Source organism: Dama dama, chromosome 29, assembly GCF_033118175.1.
Source record: "Dama dama isolate Ldn47 chromosome 29, ASM3311817v1, whole genome shotgun sequence".
NCBI lineage: Eukaryota > Metazoa > Chordata > Mammalia > Artiodactyla > Cervidae > Dama > Dama dama.
Genome location: NC_083709.1, coordinates 34,489,079 through 34,509,061, shown reverse-complemented (window position 1 = coordinate 34,509,061; position 19,983 = coordinate 34,489,079). Strand labels below are relative to the sequence as shown.

At 42.5% G+C, this 19,983-nt stretch overlaps 2 protein-coding genes across 2 annotated transcripts in view; both read left to right on the top strand.

Moving 5' to 3' along the window:
- LOC133048525 (ADAMTS-like protein 1) overlaps positions 1-3,287 on the top strand; it is a 270,703-nt gene extending 267,416 nt beyond the window's left edge. The window contains exon 15 of the mRNA XM_061132223.1: positions 3,154-3,287. Coding sequence (XP_060988206.1) covers positions 3,154-3,287 — 134 coding nt within the window. The remainder of the gene's footprint in view (positions 1-3,153) is intronic.
- LOC133048526 (ADAMTS-like protein 1) overlaps positions 3,165-19,983 on the top strand; it is a 216,103-nt gene continuing 199,284 nt past the window's right edge. Inside the window, exon 1 of the mRNA XM_061132224.1 lies at positions 3,165-3,283. The gene's annotated coding sequence lies outside the window, so the exon portion shown is untranslated. The remainder of the gene's footprint in view (positions 3,284-19,983) is intronic.

Below are 19,983 nucleotides of genomic sequence, written 5' to 3'. Positions count from 1 at the left end.
GAAGACTTGAAGCTGACATCAGTAAGCATTAATATTAAAAGGTCAAATCCTTTCCCTCTTGCTCCCTTTTCCTTATCAATCCTCTCCTTTTGCTCTGTCAAGAAAGAAAACTCAGATTCAGAAAGGATCTTAGGTACATGTGTGTTCTTTGTTGGTTTACAATGTCCTTCTGGGTGAGTAAGTTATCCCATTGGAAAAGAGTACACACTTGATGAGTTAACTTCTCTCAAGCCTGACTGCCCTGAGCCAAGTATACTGTGAGCTCAAGTAAAGTCTTCAGACATCTTCCCTCTTCACCTTCCCACACCGCCATCCCCAGGCTGCTCTCTCATGCTTCCTCCAGGCCTGCTTTCCTACCACCTTGGCCCAAATTGCGCACTGTGCTTTGGAATACCCTGTCCTTTAGGCATCTCATTCGTTCATGCCACAAAAATGTCTTGTTGTGTTGACCGCAGGGCTGGTCCCAGATCCTCCTTCATTACACAGAGCTCTGCCCTTAGGCTCCACCACCCTAGGCCCCACCCAGGAATGCTATGACTACAGACCCCTGAACCATCATGAGGCATCCTTCTAGAAGAAGGTAGTAACTCTGGAATGCTTCCTAATCTCAACAATTACTTACCCCAAAGGTGATTTTTAACCTGAGCTAGGATTATTGGGTGAAGTCATGTAAACATGTTCCATGTGTCTCAGAAGATTTCCTGTATAGAGACTTTAACCCTTGCAACCCCATTCCATGCAGGCTTGGAAGGACCTCAGTTCTACAAACCAGGGCTTCACAAAGGGGAAACGGGTCACATCACTTAATATACCCCTCCACACATGACCCTCCTCACAAAGCAAGCCCTTTCATATGAGGCAGGAGACAAAAGCTGTATAATCACTTCCTCCTTCAGGTACTGTTAACTCAAATTCATGAGCTTTTCGATAGCTGACTAAAGCCAAAATATCTTTTATTTTAGAGCAACATTTCGAATCTCTGAACTACTACCAGGTCGGCAAATGAATTGAAACCTTAATTTCTAACAGAATCACAGCTCTAGATTCTGTATGGAGTAGTTCGCCTTGTCCACACCTTGTCGTCATGACTTTAATAATGCCAGACTATTCCAGTGGGAAGTATCATCGATGATACCAATAATTTCTTATGAAATGTTTTGCGATATTATCATACCATGAATTTCAAATGGCTCATCCCAGCTGCAACCAGGAAAACACCCTGGAGTCAGCATTCCAAAGTATGATGGAATATCTTTAATGTCTAGCATAAATCTCCAATGCTCCACCCTGAACTGGCTGTGATATATTTAAATTAAATTTTTAAAGCTCATAAAATGGCTTAGAAAAAAGAAAACTGACATTCACAGCTACAGGGTAAATACTGTGACAATTTTTTTATGTTTGATTTGTCAGACTTAATCGAAAAAAAAAAAAAGCCAGTTCTGATTCTGACTTTAAAATGTCACTTTTTAAATGATGGTCTTGGTGAGTGACCTTTCTAAGTCAGTGTAACATCACCTTGGGAAGCATGCACCTGTGATCGGAGTGATAACTTCTTGGGGGAACATAGGATAGATAGGAGGAAGAGAGTAACAGGCCTGATAAGTGATAGGTCAGTTGTACTATAGTTAGGTACTAACTAATGAAGCAATGCAGAAAATTTTAAAAAGAAAATGTATGTGTATTTATATATATAAAAACTAATTTTATGGATTGCACATACTCTCCCATAACTATATACAAATGTTTAACAATAGATATCTTTATCTGAATATATATATATATATATATATATGCTTATACAAACACACACATGTGGCTATAAATGACTTACAGCAAACTATCAAGAATGTCCTGTTTCTCTTCTTTCAACTGAATTCTGCTGAAATGATTCCAGAGAAATGTCTAGGTTATTCCTGAAGATCTCCAGCAGATATAACAGCCTCATAGTATTTTTAAATGTCAATATTTTCAATCATTAAAGCTCCAGTGCTAAAGCACAGCCAGTGCCGCTTCATTGTCTATCAACTGTAAGCTTAGCAAGTCTTTTCACCCTTCTCAGTCTCAGTTTCCTTATCTGTAAAATGGGGATAAAGTAGAGTCTTGTGGAGTTATTGAGAAGATTAAATGGGGCATGTCAAGCTCCCTGCCTCAATACTTAACTAATAATGTGCACTCTATGAATTTTTCCTATTGCTGTCATGACTGTGGGAAGCAGGGTGAAATGTCTTGACACTGTATTACCAGGTTACATGTGTCCCTGCCCCATGAAAACCCACCAATTGACTGTATGCCAGTCACTCCTCAAACTCCTATTTTACTAGCTCTGTGGTCAGGGGTGTGTGGATAGTGGTAGGAACATTGTCTTCCATGAATGCCATCATTAGATGTCTTGTTCTCTCTCTCCGCTCCAACTTCCCAAGTGGCCCTGTGTTAGTTGCTTAGTCATGTCCAACTCTTTGTGTCCATGTGAACAGTAGCCCACCAGGCTCCTGTGTCCATGGGATCCTCCAGGCAAGAATATTGGAGTGGGTTGCCGTGTCCCCTCCTCTGGGGGATCTTCCTGACTCAGGGATGGAACTCAGGTCTGCTGCAAGGCAGGCAGATTCTTTGCCATCTGAGCCACCAGGGAAGCCCCCCAAACAGCTCTAGGTCACTAAAGAAATGAACCAAAATCAATAGGAAACCAGAAAAGCGCTGGATGCAAGGCCCCAGAAGCATAGCAGTTTACAGAATGCTGGCTATTCCAATGTGGCTCTGGGCCTGCCTTCCAAGTACAGTCATCTCCTGTTGATTAAAATACAATGTGTGAAGTCTTGGGGTCATTATTTTGGTCACCCTGCTCTCCTTCTGCTTTAAATTATCCTGTTTCAGCATGGGCAGCTGCATAACTGGGTGGTAGTTTTTCAAGCATTTCAGCAGTCCTGGTAGCAGCCTCGCCCCCATGGGGGAGCTGCCCTCCTTAAGGGGCACAAACTCCTGAGTGCTTTCTCCAGATAGACTGATACCTGACGAGATGGGCAGTCCCAAGCTTTCAACTGCCCGACACGCGGCTAGTCCTCCCAGTCTCAGAGACCTCCCACCAGCTGCCTGTCTACACTTGCTCAGCCCCCGCACGCCTGCTCTGGCCTTGATGGTGTCATCTGTACACAGGTGTCCAGGAGGCTGTGGTGAGCTGCCTGAACAAACAAACCCGGGAACCCGCGGACGAGAACCTGTGCGTGACCAGCCGGCGGCCCCCCCAGCTTCTGAAATCCTGCAGTTTGGATCCCTGCCCAGCAAGGTAAGGGGTGCGCCAGCCGCCCTGCTGCCCAGGAGCGTGATCAGAACGGGGCTTGTGTGTCTGTCCGTGGGCAGGATCAGAACGCTTATTGTTACCCAGTGTTTTGAAAACCAATTAGCATCAGTTCAAACTCTTAGTCAAATCCACTTAAAGTTAATTGAAACCAGGGCTTTGGAATTCTAGCCCAGTGATCATGCTCAGGGTCCAGAAGGCTCCGTGCACAGAGGAAAAGCCCTGTGGTGTGGCCGGAATGTGCCCGGGCCCCACTGATGCTTTCTCCCCAGGGGAATGTGAACTGACCACAGGAGGCAGGGTCTTTGCCACCTCTCAGCCTGTGTCCCAAGCCTTCCCACCCTCATAACAGATGGGCTTGTGGGTTGCAGGAACTGAAGGATCTGGGTGGTATCACTGAGCCACCATGAAATCCCTCTGCACACAGCATGAAGATTCATTATAGCATGCTCTGGAGTGTGTCATTTCACACGCAGAAAATCAATTCGAGCATTTCATTGTTCAGCCCTGCCTGGGTCTCATTATTAACCAACCTTGAGTTTTAGTTCATCAGTGCAGTCACTGCTTCAGTCCACACAAGTTTATGGTGTCTTGGGAGACTCGCCTTCAGATACTTGTTGAGAGCCAGTCTCTGTTAGAAGCTCAACCATCTCATCTATGATTCTGGTTTCCAAGGGGAGACATTTAAAGAACCAAAGCCAGTCTTGCAAGTCTGCTGATGGGATGAGGAATGTTCCCCGATCAAATCCTAGATGAGAAGGAGGTTGTTATTACTGAAGGATATTTCTTGTGTTTCAACAGAGTATCACACAAGAAGCAATGTGTTGCCTCTAGGAATTAATGATAGGTTTCTGGTCAAGCTAATACTGCTTATCTTACTTCTCAGTCAATTAGATGCCTTTCTTTGGGATTTAGAAGATACAGGTTGCAGGCCTCGTCAGATTATTTCAGGGCACACAATCCCACAGTGACACTCTCCTACTCATCGCCAGAGTTGCTCTGTCTGTTGATCTGAAAAGTTGTTCTGTCTATTGATCCCTCTTTAAGTGCAGAAGTGAAGGGGACCATTAATGCCATATCCTCTAAGGCAATCAGAAAATCAGCCAGCCACTGCTTGGAGCAGCACCTCACCCACGAGAACAGCAGCTGGTAAAATAGAGTCAAGGGCTGGGTCACAAAAAGCCTAGATCCAGTGCATGGAATTCTGAGAAAACTCTTTTTCTATGCCTGCCCACTTCTGTGTCCTGACCTCACTGTTTATCAGTGGACCCAAGACCTAACTGCATGGGCAAGAAGTCCAGACCCCCTCTATTTGACTACAGCCTCCTATATAGGAAGAAGCAGAAGGGATATAGGAAGAACGGCCTCTGGGGGCCTTGGCTACCAGATCAGGAAGCTCTGGTTCTCGTTTTAGCTCTGCCACCCACTAGCTGTGTGGCATTGAGCAAGATGCCTGCCCCTTCTGTGTCCACATCTGCAAAATGAGCTAGCTATACAAAATGATCTGAGGTCACGGTCCTGTTCAAATAATCCCATGGTTCTCCATGGTTCTTGTGCTGATAATCGATATCAGTGCTATTCTGCTTGTTTACCAACACTTTAAAAACAAGCATGAGGGTCTTTCTAACCACATCCCAGTGGTGTGATGACATCCAAATTCTGTGATGACCTGAGGCAAGCCCAAGAAGTCAGTACCTGGGACAAACTGAAAATCTTCTGGGATTTTCAGCCACTAAACCCCTGCCTTCCTGGGACAGCAGAAGAAATAGGACACAAGATGTTACTTCCCATCCTCCAAGTACAGACTACAGTTAAATTAGATAAGCTTACTTTACTCTATGACCTTTTTTTTACTGACTGGAAAACAAAGACTTTTGTTGGGCTTAACATTGTTTCATTTGCTCCAGTTCAACCCAGGGCTTTAATTTCCACCAGCAAACCATCAGACTGAAGGGCAGAACGTCTTACTGGGCACGGCCAGGGTTTTCTTCGGCCAACTGTACACAGCTGAGCTTTTGTGGAATGATGCTAGTTAAAACAACAAAGGGGGCCAGAATGGCCTGATATGACTCGCTCTCTTCACCTCCTGTCCAAGAGCCAAAGCAGAGTTTCATCTTAAAATAAGAACTGTGTAGAGGTGTATCTCCTGTGGAATATTTCAGTCTGACATGAGGAACAAAAAACCTCTCCTGCTGAATGTTTATGTCAGATGTATGTGAAAATGTGTTTAGTAGGGGTGTAGCAGTGTGTTGTTTTCCCAAGCACCTTCTATTCATTTGGGACTAATTTAAATCATTGATTCACAATTCTTCGTCTGCATGGATCAGCATTCCCTGCACAGTTTGAGGTATTCCCTGATGGGCTCCAAGTGTTTATACCCTGTCTTTTAGGCTCTTGACTCATGCTGATGTCCATGTATTCAAAATAGAAAAATCCATAGCATTTTTGGTGGGATATACAGAAGTGATGTTCAAGTCTTGGTCATTGGGCTTATGACTCTTAGAGGTGGTGCTGGTTAAGAGAAGTAGCTTTTCTAGGAAGTTATTTGTCTTATTGAGCACCAGGTAGGAAGCCACTTTTCTTCTCGTGTATGGTCGGAGTTATCTGATCACACAGAGAATACCAAAGGCCTAGGAGGCATGTCCCATCTGGGCTGTCTCTCTGAGATGAAACTCGCCATCTGATTTCCTCTGTGTGATTAGAGCTGGTATCAGAAGTACATTTCCAACTTTCACTAGGTTGAGGCAAATAAATTCTCATGCCTGACTGTGTTCTCAAGTAGGAGGTATTCCGATTGCTCCAATTTGTATGTGCGCACATGTGCACAGACTGCCTGGAGGACACTTAAAAAATTGTTAAGTCGCTAAGTCACGTCCAGCTCTTTTTCGACCCCATGGATTGTAGCCTGTCGGGTTCCTCAGTCCATGGGATTTCGCAGGCAAGAATATTGGAGTCAGTATTCTTCAAAAGTCATTGCCTTTTGAAGGGGATCTTCCTGACCCAGGGAAGATCCCAATGTTTTTCCTACATTGGCAGGCAGAATTCTTTACTGCTGAGCTACCAAGAAAGCTCACTTAAAAAAATAGTAGCTGTCTATTGGAGAGGACTAGGGTTTTTTTTTTTTTTTTCAATGCAAATTTAATTTTTTATTGAAGTGTAGTCAATGGCACCCCACTCCAGTACTCTTGCCTGGAAAATCCCATGGACGGAGGAGCCTGGTAGGCTGCAGTCCATGGGGTCACTAAGAGTCAGACATGACTGAGCAACTTCACTTTCACTTTTCACTTTCATGCTCTGGAGAAGGAAATGGCAGCCCACTCCAGTATTCTTGCCTGGAGAATCCCAGGGACGGGAACCTGATAGGATGCCGTCTGTGGGGTCACACAGAGTTGGACACGACTGACATGACTTAGCAGCAGTTAATTTACAATGTTATGTTAGCTTCAAGTGTATAGCAAAATGATTCAGTTATTTTATATATATATATGTTCTTTTCTATATGTTATTATAAGATTTGAGCATAGTTCCCTGTGCTATACAGTAGGTCCTTGTTGTTTATCTATTTTATGTACAGTATTGTACATCTCTATTTTCTGTATAGTAGTTGTTGTTCAGTCACTCAGGAATGTCCAATTCTTTGCGACTGCAGCATGCCAGACTTCCCTGTCCTTCACCATCTCCTGGAACTTGCTAAAACTCATGTCCACTGACTCAGTGATACCATCCAACGATCTTATGCTCTGTCATCCCTGTCTCCTCTTGCCTTCAATCTTTCCCACCATCAGGGATTTTTCTAATGAGTCAGCTCTTCGCATCAGGTGGCCAAAGCGTTGGAACTTCAGCTTCAGCATCGGTCCTTCCAATGAGTACTCAGGGTTGATTTCCTTTAGGATTGATTAGTTTGATTTCTCAAGAGTCTTCTGTAACACCACAGTTTAAAAGCATCAATTCTTTGGTGCTAAGCTTTCTTTATGGTCCAACTCTCACATCCATACATGATTATTGGAAAAACCATAGCTTTGACTACATGGATCTTTGTCAGCAAAGTGATGTCTCTTCTTTTTAATATGCTGTCTAGGCTGGTCATAGCTTTTCTAGCAAGGAGCAAGCATCTTTTAGTTTCATGGCTGCAGTCACCATTTGCAGTGATTTTGGAGCCCAAAAAGATAAAGTTTGTTACTGTTTCCATTGTTTCCCCATGATATGACCGGATGCCATGATCTTCGTTTTTTGAATGTTGAGTTTTAAGCCAGTTTTTTCACTCTCCTCTTTCACCTTCATCAAGAAGCTCTTTAGTTCCTCTTGGCTTTCTGCCATAGGGTGGTGTCATTGTATATATTAATCCCAAATTCCCAATTTATCTCTGCCCACCCTTTCCCCTTTGGTAACCATACGCTTGTTTCCTATGTCTGTGAGTCTATTTCTGTTTTGTAAATAAGCTCATCTGTATCATTTTTTAGCTACCACACATAAGTGTTATCATATGGTATTTGTCTTTCTCTATCTGACTTAGTTAACTTAGTATGATAATTTCCCAGTCTATTCATGATACTGCAAATGGCATCATTTCACAGCTGAACAATATTCTATCATATTTGTATACCACATATTCTTTATCTATTCATCTGTTGAAGGACATTTTAGGTTGCTTCCATGTCCTAGCTATTGTAAATAGTGCTGCTATGAATATTGGGGTGCATGTATATTTTTGAATTAGAGTTTTCTGTAGATACATGGCCAGGAATAGGATTGCTGGATGATATGGTAGTTCTATTTTTAATTTTTAAAGGAACCTCCATACTGCATTCTGTAGTAGTCATACAAGTTTATATTCCCACCAACAATACAGAAGTGTTCCCTTTTTTCCACACCTCCTTCATCACTAATTATTGCAGACATTTTAATGGTGGTTATTCTGAGTGGTGTGAAATGTACATCACTGTAGTTTTCATTCCCTTTCTCTAATAATTAGTGATATTGGGCATCTTTTTATGTGCCTCTTGGCCATCTGTATGGAAGAGGACTAGATTTTAAAGTCCTTGCTATCAGCAACATGTTTTAATCCTCCTTTGTATTCACTTTTCTAGAACCTAGAAGGTACAGTTTCTAGAACCTAGAATAATGTCTGACATATAGTAGATGCATATTAAGTGCTTATTGACGGGACTTCCCTGGAAGTCCAGTGGTTGAGATCGCCTTCCAATGCAAGGAGTACATTTTCAATCCCTGGTCAGAAAGCTAAGATTTCACTTGCCTGGCGAACAAGGAACCAAGACATAAAATAGAAACAATATTGTAATAAATTCAATAGAGACTTTGAAGATGGTTCACATTAAAAAAAAGTGCTTATTGAATAAATTAGTATAAGGATTAGGACTAAATTTTTACACAGTAAAAATTTGTTGTTGTTTAGTTGCTATGTCATGTTCAGCTCTTTTGCTTCCCCATGGACAGTAGCCTGCCAGGCGCCTCTGTCCATGGGACTTCCCAGGGAAGAATACTAGAGGGGGTTACCATTTCTTTCTCCCAGGGATCTTCCTGACCCAGGGATTGGACCCATGTCTCTTGCACTACAGGTGGATTCTTTATCACTGAGCCCCCGGAAAGCCCATAGTAATGCTTAGATCCTGATAATAGCTGGACCCCATTGCACTCTCTCCTCTCTATCCCTCCTATCCTGTCTCTCCCACCCACCAGGTAGTGCTAAAAATGCTATTATTAGTCTCTTCTTTATGTTTAAGGCTTTACAACTTAAAACATAAATAACCTTAGTATAAGTAACCCTTTAGGGTAGCAGCTATGTATGGCAAAATATCCCCAAAGTTAAGAATATGAAGATAAGCTTTATCAGAGGAGAGAGTGGACACGATGGAGTTTGAGTGCATGGTTAGCATTACCCAGGGAGGGGTGTGATTGTCAGGAGAATTAGAAGATAGTACAGCATGGACTGGTATTAACTCCTTAACAACCTGGCCTACAATTGGCCGGAAGAAATTAGGACCATTTTTGCCTGTGAGCTGACACCTGTGAGAATTTTGCATCCAAGTTGGTAGCAAGGAAGGTATCAATACAAGGAATAAAAATTATTTTAGATGTCTTTACCATCCTGTCAGTAGTGTGTGTCTAGAAGGCCATAGTCCACCACCACCACCCGCAACCCTGCCCACCTTCTCTGATAGGTTAGACCTGCTTAAGGGAGAAATATGCAAACAGGAACCAAGATCAGTCTTTAGGAAAGACATCTGCCCCCTGTTCCTAATTAAAAAGCTAAGTATTCGAATTATATAAGTATTTCATGAATATTCTCATTCTTTGACCATCAAACACTACAGAAGTAATCTAGAAATAAAGGCACATGCTGCCCTTTCACCACCATGCTCTGCAGCACCACACCCTTCTTCTCCCCAGAGATCATCACTGTTCATGGTTTGGTACCTTTCCAGACCTTTTTCTATGCATTTGTATACATACATGAACATATACAAATATATAAGATTCTTTTCCCTTTGTAAATGCGATCATATTACATGTATTGTTTGGCAACTTGATTTTTCCTTAATAACACGTACCAAACATCTTCTCCATCCCTAAGACCACCAAAATAAAACCCCACAGGTAGATTAAGACCTCTGTTCAAATCCTGCTATGTCATGGTTAGCTATGTGACCTTCAAGAGGTCATATATCTTTTTGGGTTCTCAAATTCTTCATCTCTAAACTAGGATCATAGTAGGCACTCAGAAAAATTAATCTTCTCTTTCCCTTTCGTTTTTATTAAGAAATATTTTTAGTTTGCCTTCAGGACTTCACCTCAAGTTTGATGTGCTTTACTTTCTTATTCAGTTGTCTTAATAATTAAGCTCTACTGACCATCTCCCCAGTTTATAATAGCTATGACATAAGCAGCCCAAAGAAAGGCAGAAAGCACTCCCTTAAAAGAAAAAAAAAAAAAAAGTAGTCTGACTGTTATTAATTATAAGCATTTGATAGCTCAGCCAGCGTGTGTTGAAAAGATTTGGTAAACGTACGTGGAGGAGGGGGGAGACGTCCACAATGAAAGCCAGATGGCTGAAAATGAAGGAAATTCCAGGCAATTTCTGCAGCTTTGTTCTAACATACTTTTTAAACTAAACTTTTATTTCTCTGCAACAGAGAACAGCTGAGTGGTGTGGAATAGATAAACAGTGAAGAGGGGAAAAAAGCTCATAATTCCAGGAACAGTACTTGGTTTCTGTCCCCCACCCCAACCCCATTCCCTTTTCTCAGACCTAGGGTGGTTCTGAGGATTGGCAAGAACCATGAAAGAAGTTTAAGGATCCTAAACTGAAATGAGAAAGTTAAGAAAAATCATCTTCAAGGTCACAGAGTCTCCCCTTTAAAAGCAAACTTGAGAATGCCTATTTTATTGCGCACTAACAAAATCCACACGGATGAGCCGCAAATGATTTCCAATGTCTAATTTTCTTTTACGTTAGCCTGAAATGGCTATAGCAGAAGGTGTTGCCACAACCACGTTATAATTTACATCATGGAACTTTCAAAGCTTTACAGGGACTGTCCCCTTAGACAACTTGCCTTAAAGGTTTCTGCTTCCACATGCTCTCCAAGTATTGGTTTATCTTCTGCTGAGTTCCCAAAGTTTCCATATGCTGCCTTTTGGCTGTGTCCATACTAACTTTTAAGTACTTACAGCAAAAGCACACCAAAGCTCACTGGCGTCCACAGAAATTGAGTCCAGATTTGGAGGCCATATTTAGGCGCCTTTAGAGAGCTAATACTATTACTATTGTCATCCTCTTTGGTAAATCCAGATGTATGATTATACTGTCTCTCTCTTTTCTTCCATTGATGGACAAGTTACAACAGAAGAATCTGCCAAGACCTGTTTCTTAGCAGTTGAGCCTGATTGGCCCAGTGGCAGTCTCTGCTACTTCCCTACCCAGGAATGTGTTGGCTTAGTGATCAGATTTGTCCCCAGCAGCACTTTGAGATCAGCAAGGGTAAGCATCCCATGTATGCTTGCCTTGGGGCGTAAATCTTCATTTTTCCTAATGAGAGCCCTCTCTCTGGTTACGCATCCCCTGTGATATCAGCAGCAAACCTTTGTGAAATGAGCTTTGCTGGTACTAGAAGTTATTCTATAAGAATAGATGTAGTTTTTGCATGAATATGGGGTAAAAATCAAGGGAATGGATCTACCTTCTCATCTTGTCACCAAAAAGCACAAATGGCTAATTCCATAAAGATAGAACCTCAGCCTTAGGAAAAATCCATTCAGTTAAGACAGGAGAGGGAAGCGTTCCTGGTTTCTTAACATCAGTGTGGTTGCACAGCCTTTTAGACCACATAATTCTGCCTGGACTCTGGCAAAATCCTTATACAAACCATTGACTGAAATTAACCTTCTGCCTAAAAAAATATGGCAGAAAGCATTTCACATCTCAATTCAGTAAAACAAAAAAAATGCACTAGGTATCTTCATGCATAGCAGTCTGCTTGTATTTGGTCCTCAGAAATGACTAGAAGACCCAAATCTCTTCTGAAGGAGTTACCAGTTATTGGAGGAAGATTTCAAAACAGTAACTGCTGTGATGGGGCAAACACAGGGTTCTGTAGGTGCAAGAGGCTGAAGGGAAGGCTTCCTGGAGGAGGCATTGCCCATGCTGAATCATAACACATAAGCAAGAGCTACCCAGGTGAAGAAGAGAGGGGAGAGATGTTACAGGCAGAAAGAAAATCATGGACACAAAGGAAAGAACAAGAATTGGAAGTTAGTGTTACAGAGTGGGCAGGGGCCAGCTCCAGGATAGCCCTATATGCTAAGTTGTTTAGACTTCTATGTCATACAGGCAGCAGAGAGCCATTAAGGAGAGTGAAATGGGAGGGAGACAAGACAGATTTGCTTGGAGAAAGATGGCTCTGGCTCTTCATCCAACAGAGCTAAAGTAGTAACAGTGGCTAGCTTTTATTATCTAATAGTCATCTGCTCTTTTTCTCACTCAGTATCTTAAATAAGTAGTGTGCTCTGCATCATTTTATTTTCATCAAAAGTAATAAAGACCTCTTGTCCTAGGTGTGTTAGCATTTTGTATCCTCCACATTCAACCCAGTGTGATGTGGGCTCAGCCTGTCTACCTGGCAGGAGAATAAAGCCTTAAGGAAGGGTGTCCCCAAAAGAGAGAACGAGAGGTACAGCCAGCTGATCCTTGAGGCCCTTCCAGTTCTGACATTCTGTGGTTCCTTGAGGGTTATGATAATTATCCACAGAACTGAAGCTTTTCAAGAAAGAAAGAAAAAGCGAATTGTATTAGGAAAATTACATTAAGTCCCCAAGACAAAGCACCTCTATTAGTCGCAAGACAGGAACTGGCTTTAACTATAAATGAAGGAGCCATAAGAAGTCTACTGGGAAACAAGAATTGGATTTCCGTAAGAAAAATGTAGCTGAGAGCATTCAGGCAGCAAGGATGGTGAAACACTGAAATGAATGTTTGTAGAATTCCTTAGGGCTTCCCTGGTGGCTCAGACGGTAAAGAATCTGCCTACAATTCAGGAGACCCAGGTTCAATCCCCTGGAGAAGGGCATGGCAATCCACACCAGTATTCTTTCCTGGAGAATTCCATGGGCACAAGCAGATTGGTGCACTACTGTCCATGGGGTTGCAAAGAGTCAGACATGACTGAGAGACTTTCACTCACTCACTCACTCACTTGTAGAATTCCTTAATGTTGCTTGTCCATATGTAAAAGAATACAAAATGTTCTTCATCCCTGGATTTAGAATTTTATAGCGCTCTTTACTGTAGTGCTTTGTAACTAGAACTTCTCTTCATTCAACGTGCACTAAACAAATATTTATTGATTGCCTACTTTGTGCTGGGCATTGTGCTGGGGAAACAGGGATGAACAAACCCACTTTGTTCCCTGAAGCAGGTACAGCCAGAGTTTGAGGAATGGTCCTGGAGAAGCCATTACATTTTTTTCATCTTGGGTACTTTAAGTGCTACCCTTCTAAAGATAGTTATTAAACTAAACTAGTGCCTGCGTTCTTCACTGCTTTAAGAGCTGACCTATTTGAACCAGTCATCCATCCCATTGCTCATAAGTACCATGGGGATGGAAATATCACCACCACATAGCTTTCTGCTGTGGATGTGGTGATGAAACATGGGAGTTTTACAGTTCACAAACCTTCCAGCTTACAAATCAATCAGCAGAAGAGTGGAGACTCTCAGAGCAAATCTTTTCTATTATTTTTTTTTCTGCCTTCCTCTATAATCCAGTGTTTCTAACATCCTGAAGTAACAATTTAAAGGCAAGCAACGATTCAGCCAAAGCTTTGAAATGAGAATTATTGCTGCCTAAGTGTACCCAATGCCTTCTTTGGAAATTTTGAAAGAAGGCCTCACGCAATTTGAGATGAAGAGCTTTTCTATGACCTTAGAGTTAGAAATCTGCTCTGTTGCTATGTTTCTTAAACTGGGAAAACAAAGAAGTAGGGAAAAGACTGGAGAAAGAGATAGAGAAAATGAGACATTTAGACGTAAAAATGAGGAATTGACGGGCTCCCCAGGTGCCTCAGCAGTAAAGAATCCGCCTGTGAGTGCAGGTGCCACGGGAGGTGCAGGTTCGGTCCCTGGGTTGGGAAGATCCCCTGGAGGAGGAAATGGCAACCTGACCCAGTATTCTTGCCTGGAACATTCCATCAACGAAGGAATCTGGCGGGCTACAGTCCTTGAGGTCACCTAGAGTCATAGGCAACTGAGCACAGATGGCTGCAGGGTTAATGCCTTCACACGCAAGAATAAACAATGAGGGCGTGAAAAAGAGAACGCTCTGATGTGTACCCAGTAAATCTGGAGGATACCATTCGGAAACAGTTTGTTACTCTGGAAATAGTATTCCCATCATGGCGCCAGTCCAAGGTCAGGAAGTTCTTGGGTTGTCTGCCACAATCACAGAAGATCTGTCCAAAGCAGAGTCCTGCTAACATACTACTTTTCCTGTGGTGAATTAGTATTCTTTTTTTTTTTTTTTTTTTCTTCATCACCATGCCTAATTATCTCTGCCAGGACTACAAGGAATTTTGATTGGTGTTTGTGTTAGTGACACAGAAAAGCCTAGAATGATTGTCACTGGTTTAACACAGATCCCAGTCACACCAAATGCTCATTGCTTTTTCATGAGGCTTCTAGGGTTTTTTTGTTGTTGTTGGAAGGGGTTGGGTTTTGTTTTTTTGTTTGGTTTTTTTTTTTGACGTTTGAAAGTATTCTTTTTAAATTTTATTTTTAACTGACAGTGTTGTGTCAGTACCAGGTGTACTGCAAAGGGAATCAGTTATACTTATATCCACTCTTTTTTTTAGATTCTATTCCCATGCAGGCCCTTACAGAGTATTGAGTAGGGCTTCTAGTTTTACTAGTGGAATCACTATCCATGGGGCCTAGACACACACAGACACAAGCGATTGGCTGTATATTAGAACCTTGGAAGGTGGTGCATTCTCTGTCACTTACTGCTGTCAACTCTGATTCCCAAGTGGTAGACACAACTACCTTTCTGGCCCATCATAGGTCACTGCTCACGTCATTCAAAGAGCCACAATGGACCCTTTACCCAGGTCACATAGAATTGACCCTTATTCCACTTTTCAGCAGTGGTGTTAAATAACAAAGCCATGGTTTGCTGTGATGGTATGTGCCTCTGGTAACTTATTATCATCTTAGCATGACTTCTTTTTTTTTTATCAGACACCATATTTTTCCTTATAGAAATCTTGAGAGTACTTGGGACGACTTCCGGATAAGAACCATAGGAGACTTGGCAGTGCCAGAGTTAAATATTCCCTACCAGGGATAGGGAGAAATCATGAGTTTTGAGGTCAGATAGATGTTGGCTCCCTTATTTGCTCTGTGGCCTTAGGTCAGCTCCTTTAACCTCTCCAAGACTCCATTGTCCTCAGCTGTAAAGCAGATATAATTGTCTGAACCAGAGTGGGGAGGAGTTGTGAGGATGGTCACGCTTGTAAAACCCTCAGCTAATTCTTACCTCATAAAATAGATGCTCAAAAAATAAGGGTTTGCCATCCCTCTTAGTTCCCTATTTGGGAAAGCATATGATATAAAAAGACCTTCATGTTTATTTCATAGCCATTGCAGTTTATTCCTACATTAAACCAGCTAGTATGGGAGCAGAGTAAGGTAGAGGGTATGGATAGAGCCAGGCTTTAAGGCATCTTTTGGTACAGCCCTCGCCCCATCTCTTGGTCATTATCTAGAACAGAAAACACAACAGCTGGTTCTCATGGTTTCTACTGCTCCTGCAAAAGGTAGCAATTATTGGGATATTCCACTTTATTTTAACACCTAATCCATTAAGATGTGTTCTGTAAGAACAGCAATGAGCTGATGAAGTGGGAGTGGAGGAGGCAGAGTCCAAATGTCCCTAAAAAGTTAATATCCTGTGTGACATGACTGAAGGAAGTAAGGCCCGTGGGCAAGTGAGGTGTGAGTCCTGGAAATGAGCAGCTGTGTCCTGGCGGTCACAAAAGCCTGTGAGAAGTCAGGGAGAAATCAGAGAGTTTAGGTAAATAGTGTTGTTTCCACCCAGCTGTCTCCTCAAATACTTGTGGGAGAGAGAAGGAAAGAAGTAAAATCCAGTCCAGGGTACAGAGAAGTTAAGGACATCTTGCCCCCACATCCTTGTTAATCTTCACAGGCCATCTTTGAGCAAGGTAGGGTTGCCCTAATAGCTTCCACTTATTGGGAGTTTGCAGTTTGTCAGGCACTGTGTTCGTCACTTTATATACATTATTTTGTTTAATTTTCCCCACAGTTTTATGAGGATTTACTATTCCTGTCCTGACTTTACAGCTGGGGAAACTGGGTCTTTAGAAGGATCATGTAACTAGCTGGTGGCAGGTTCATATTGGAGCAAAATTTAGTTCCGAAGTTGTTACAAAAGAGCTGTGATTCAGTCTTTGCCTCTGTTAATGATGTTTACATCCCCCATTCCTCCCTTCATTTCCCCATCCAGGCCCTCCATCCTTGCCTTCCTCCCATCGCTTTATCTAACCATCCCCTGTCTTATTCTAGGCATTAAGCTCCAGGCACGAAAGTTGACATGGTGAAGAGAACCAGTCCTCCTCACCCCATAGTATTGAATAGATTAAAGCATAGTGAAGATCACAGGCAAATTTACAGTCCCATCTTTCTTTATCTGCAACAGATAGCTTTCATCTCAGAGTCTCGGTTGCCAAGGGTAGAACTAGACTGTTGGTAAAAGCTAGCGCTTAAGGGATAGTGAAAAATTCTTTCAAGCACACATGTCTCAGGACATACAGGAAATGAACCATGTTAAAAGAAAGATCAAGTAGACCTAAAGTGAGTGTCTTAAAACCCAGCACTAAGTCATTAGGTAAAGCACTCAGTTCCTAAGAAAACACTTTTACAAAGAAATACTAAGTCATCCAGAGAGATTCAGCCTGGACATATGAATCTGGGAGACATCAGTGGCTCCCTTGGAGCTTTTGCATCTTTGCTGTGCCACAGGAACAGCCACTGGCTTAGCTTATGCTTAACTTATGGCCTATTTGTCTTGTAAATTGCCAACACCCTTACTCTCTTACAAACACACATACTTCTCTTTCCCCAGTGTCCTCTGTACAACCCTGGGTCCCCGTCTCCTTTTCTGTGCCACTGTCTTCTCTGCATCTCTTTCCTAGTACCTCTTCCTTCTCTCCCCCAGAGACTTAATCCTAATCACCTTGCCCTCTTAGCACCAAAATTCCCTAATGACCTTTCTCAACCACTCGTGCCAGGACCCCAGTTCTTTCAAGTCTTTTGCTCCCTGTGTCTGTGCAAGCCAAGTTGCTTCAGTCATGTCCAACTCTTGCGACCCTGTGGACCGTAGCCCACAAGGCTCCTCTGTCCATGGGGTTCTAGAGTGTTTTGCCATGCCCTCCTTTAGGAGATCTTCCTGACCTAGGAATCGAACCCACATCTCCTGCAGCTCCTGCATTGGCGGGTGGATTCTTTACCACTGAGCCACTTGGGAAGCTAACTGGGAGGCCAGTACACAAATGCATGCATAGGATCATGACAATGCACAGTCATAACAGCCATAGCAAAGGTGTGAAGACTGTCCTCGGGAACACTGAGAAGGGTCATCTAATCCAGATTGGGGAGGGTGACCCAGAGAAGGTGACCACGGAGCTCACTGAGTCTCATTCTTATAGATATCAAAGTATTTTCTCTAAAATTCTAGTCAAACAAACATATTACTGATATACTACTTCGATATTGCCCTTAAAGTCCTAATCCAGGTACTTCAGAAGCCATTTGGGCAGCTTTATGTCTTCCCTTCTGTCCCTTTCAGTCTTCTGGATGAGCCTGAAAGTGCTTGATTCCCCTGTCTTATCTCATTATTGAATAACTGTTAGTCGCTCAGTCATGTCTGACTCTTTGCGACCCAACGGAATGTAGCCCATCAGGCTCCACTGTCCATGGGATTCTCCAGGCAAAAATACTGAAGTGGGTTGCCATTTCCTTGTCTACATTATTGACTAAAGACATATGCTGTTGACTTGAGACATTTCAGTGCTCACATAACAGATCACCAGCCACAGGCATTAGTTTCTGAACAAGTTCCCTGGTCAGTAATGTGTTACTAGAGTATTTCTGGTTGCTCTCAATTAACAGGAAACTGACATAACAATGTAATACAGTAACAACTATTCCAACTATTTAAAATAGGTCAGATTATTTACTACCAGCTTTGTCGGATCACTGTCCCCGTGGGTAACACAGGAACTTGAACTTGATCATTTTTCTGTAATTTCCCTATCTTCTCCAAGGTACCATGATTCAGGAGATGCAAGAGAGGACCCAAGAACATAGAGCAATGTATTTGTGTTGCATCTTCAGGCAATGGTAGACAACTCTGAAAAACAGATGGATCACTAATGCCCTGCCATTTCCTTCAGCTGTAAACCCAGGGTCAAGAGCTCTTGGATTATACAGTTTTCCTAATTTCTCTGAATTCTGTGTAACTTAGGGTCATGTAAATACAAGATACTGAATATTTCTCTTTATTTCATCTTAATTTAAGCCACCTCTTCCTCTTTTGCCCTGTGAGATACTCCAAGCGTTGGTTTTCAGGGTCCCGCTATCTAATCCGTCATCCAGATACTTGCTTACTGTGCAGATGTCATTGGAAGATTGGCTTAATACACAGAAACAGCAATATCACAGAGAAATCTTGGTCTGGGAACTGACACTCGAGCTGTTTTGAGGTTTAAGGAGTAAACAAAAACAAGATGTGTACTCTGGCCTTGGCAGAACCCTACATGCTAGACACGGATTTCTCTTTTATTTCAGTCAAAAAGTGTTTGGGGGTGGACTCTGTAGATCATTGTCGAATGCATTCAGGATGCTTTTAGAGAAATTGAGTTAAGAATAATAGAAAATGAAGCTTGTGCATCACTGATACATTTGCTGGGGAAGTTTCCTGGAATCAAAAAAACCTCTGTGTGTGGTCTATCACCCATTCCAGCCCTAACTCCACTCCCAGCCAGGGACCATGCTTCAACTGCCTCAACTCCTTCTGCAGACAAGCAAGGCGGCAAAATCAAAGATTGCAATGCCCAGAGCTTGTACAATGGTAAGCTTCATCAAGCTATGGAAAATTCACAGAAGGAAGCTGTTATAAGCAAGGTATTTATTGATGTAAAACCCACCACAACTAGACAGATACCATTTATCAATGCTCTTTTTGTGAGGAAAATGATGCCAAAATTACAGTGTAGGGGAGAGGCTGATAATGGAGCCGAAGATGCTCCCCTCTGTCAGGTTAGATTTCATGGCTTTTTCTTTTTGGCACTAATGGTTGGCTATTTGTTTGCAACTGGGGGGAGACAGTAAGATGACAGTTTGGGGGCCCGGGGCGCTTCCATTTTTCTCCTATTTCTCCTATGTTACCTACTTGCTGCTTCCACAGGCCTTTTGACAGCCCATCCTTGGCACACCTATAAAGGCCTTCTGTGGAAATGGGCAATGTCCCGCCCTTCATCTTTCATTTAATGGAGGCCGACGATGTAACTGACCCATGGTGGTGTGAAGCAAAACCACCTGTGGGCTGGATTGACCCTCCCTTGATCTAGAAAAGAAAAGGGCTGTTTTCCAGCTCACCCCTGCATGCTTAACTCCTTCAGGAGGGTTGTTGTGCAGAACAAGGTGGGTAAGATGTGGACTACTTTTCACCACACGTGACCGTGCTGCAGCTGTGTATGTAGGTGTAGAAAGTGAGTCCATGGATTGTATTCCTCTTTCTTGATACACAGGCAGGTGGTGTATTGCTATCTTATATACTTGGTCACAACATCTTCCTGCGTCTTTTCATCCTTATATGTGTCAGATTCCCTGAGCATAGGTAATGTGGTGTAAACCTGTCCTGACATATATGCCGATTAGATAATTGTTTCATTATTTGCTTCTTATTGCATTTGGGAACCCCAAATCCTTCCCTATGGAAAGACCAGTCTCTGAAATGGATGGGTTTTCTGAACATCAAATGCACCTATTTGTTCACAAAGAACTCTCTCTTCCTGAAAAGCCAGTTGCAACGGTGATACGTGGGATGGGTTTCCAGTACAAATTCTCATGCCCAGATCCTTGGCAGATAATGCTGATG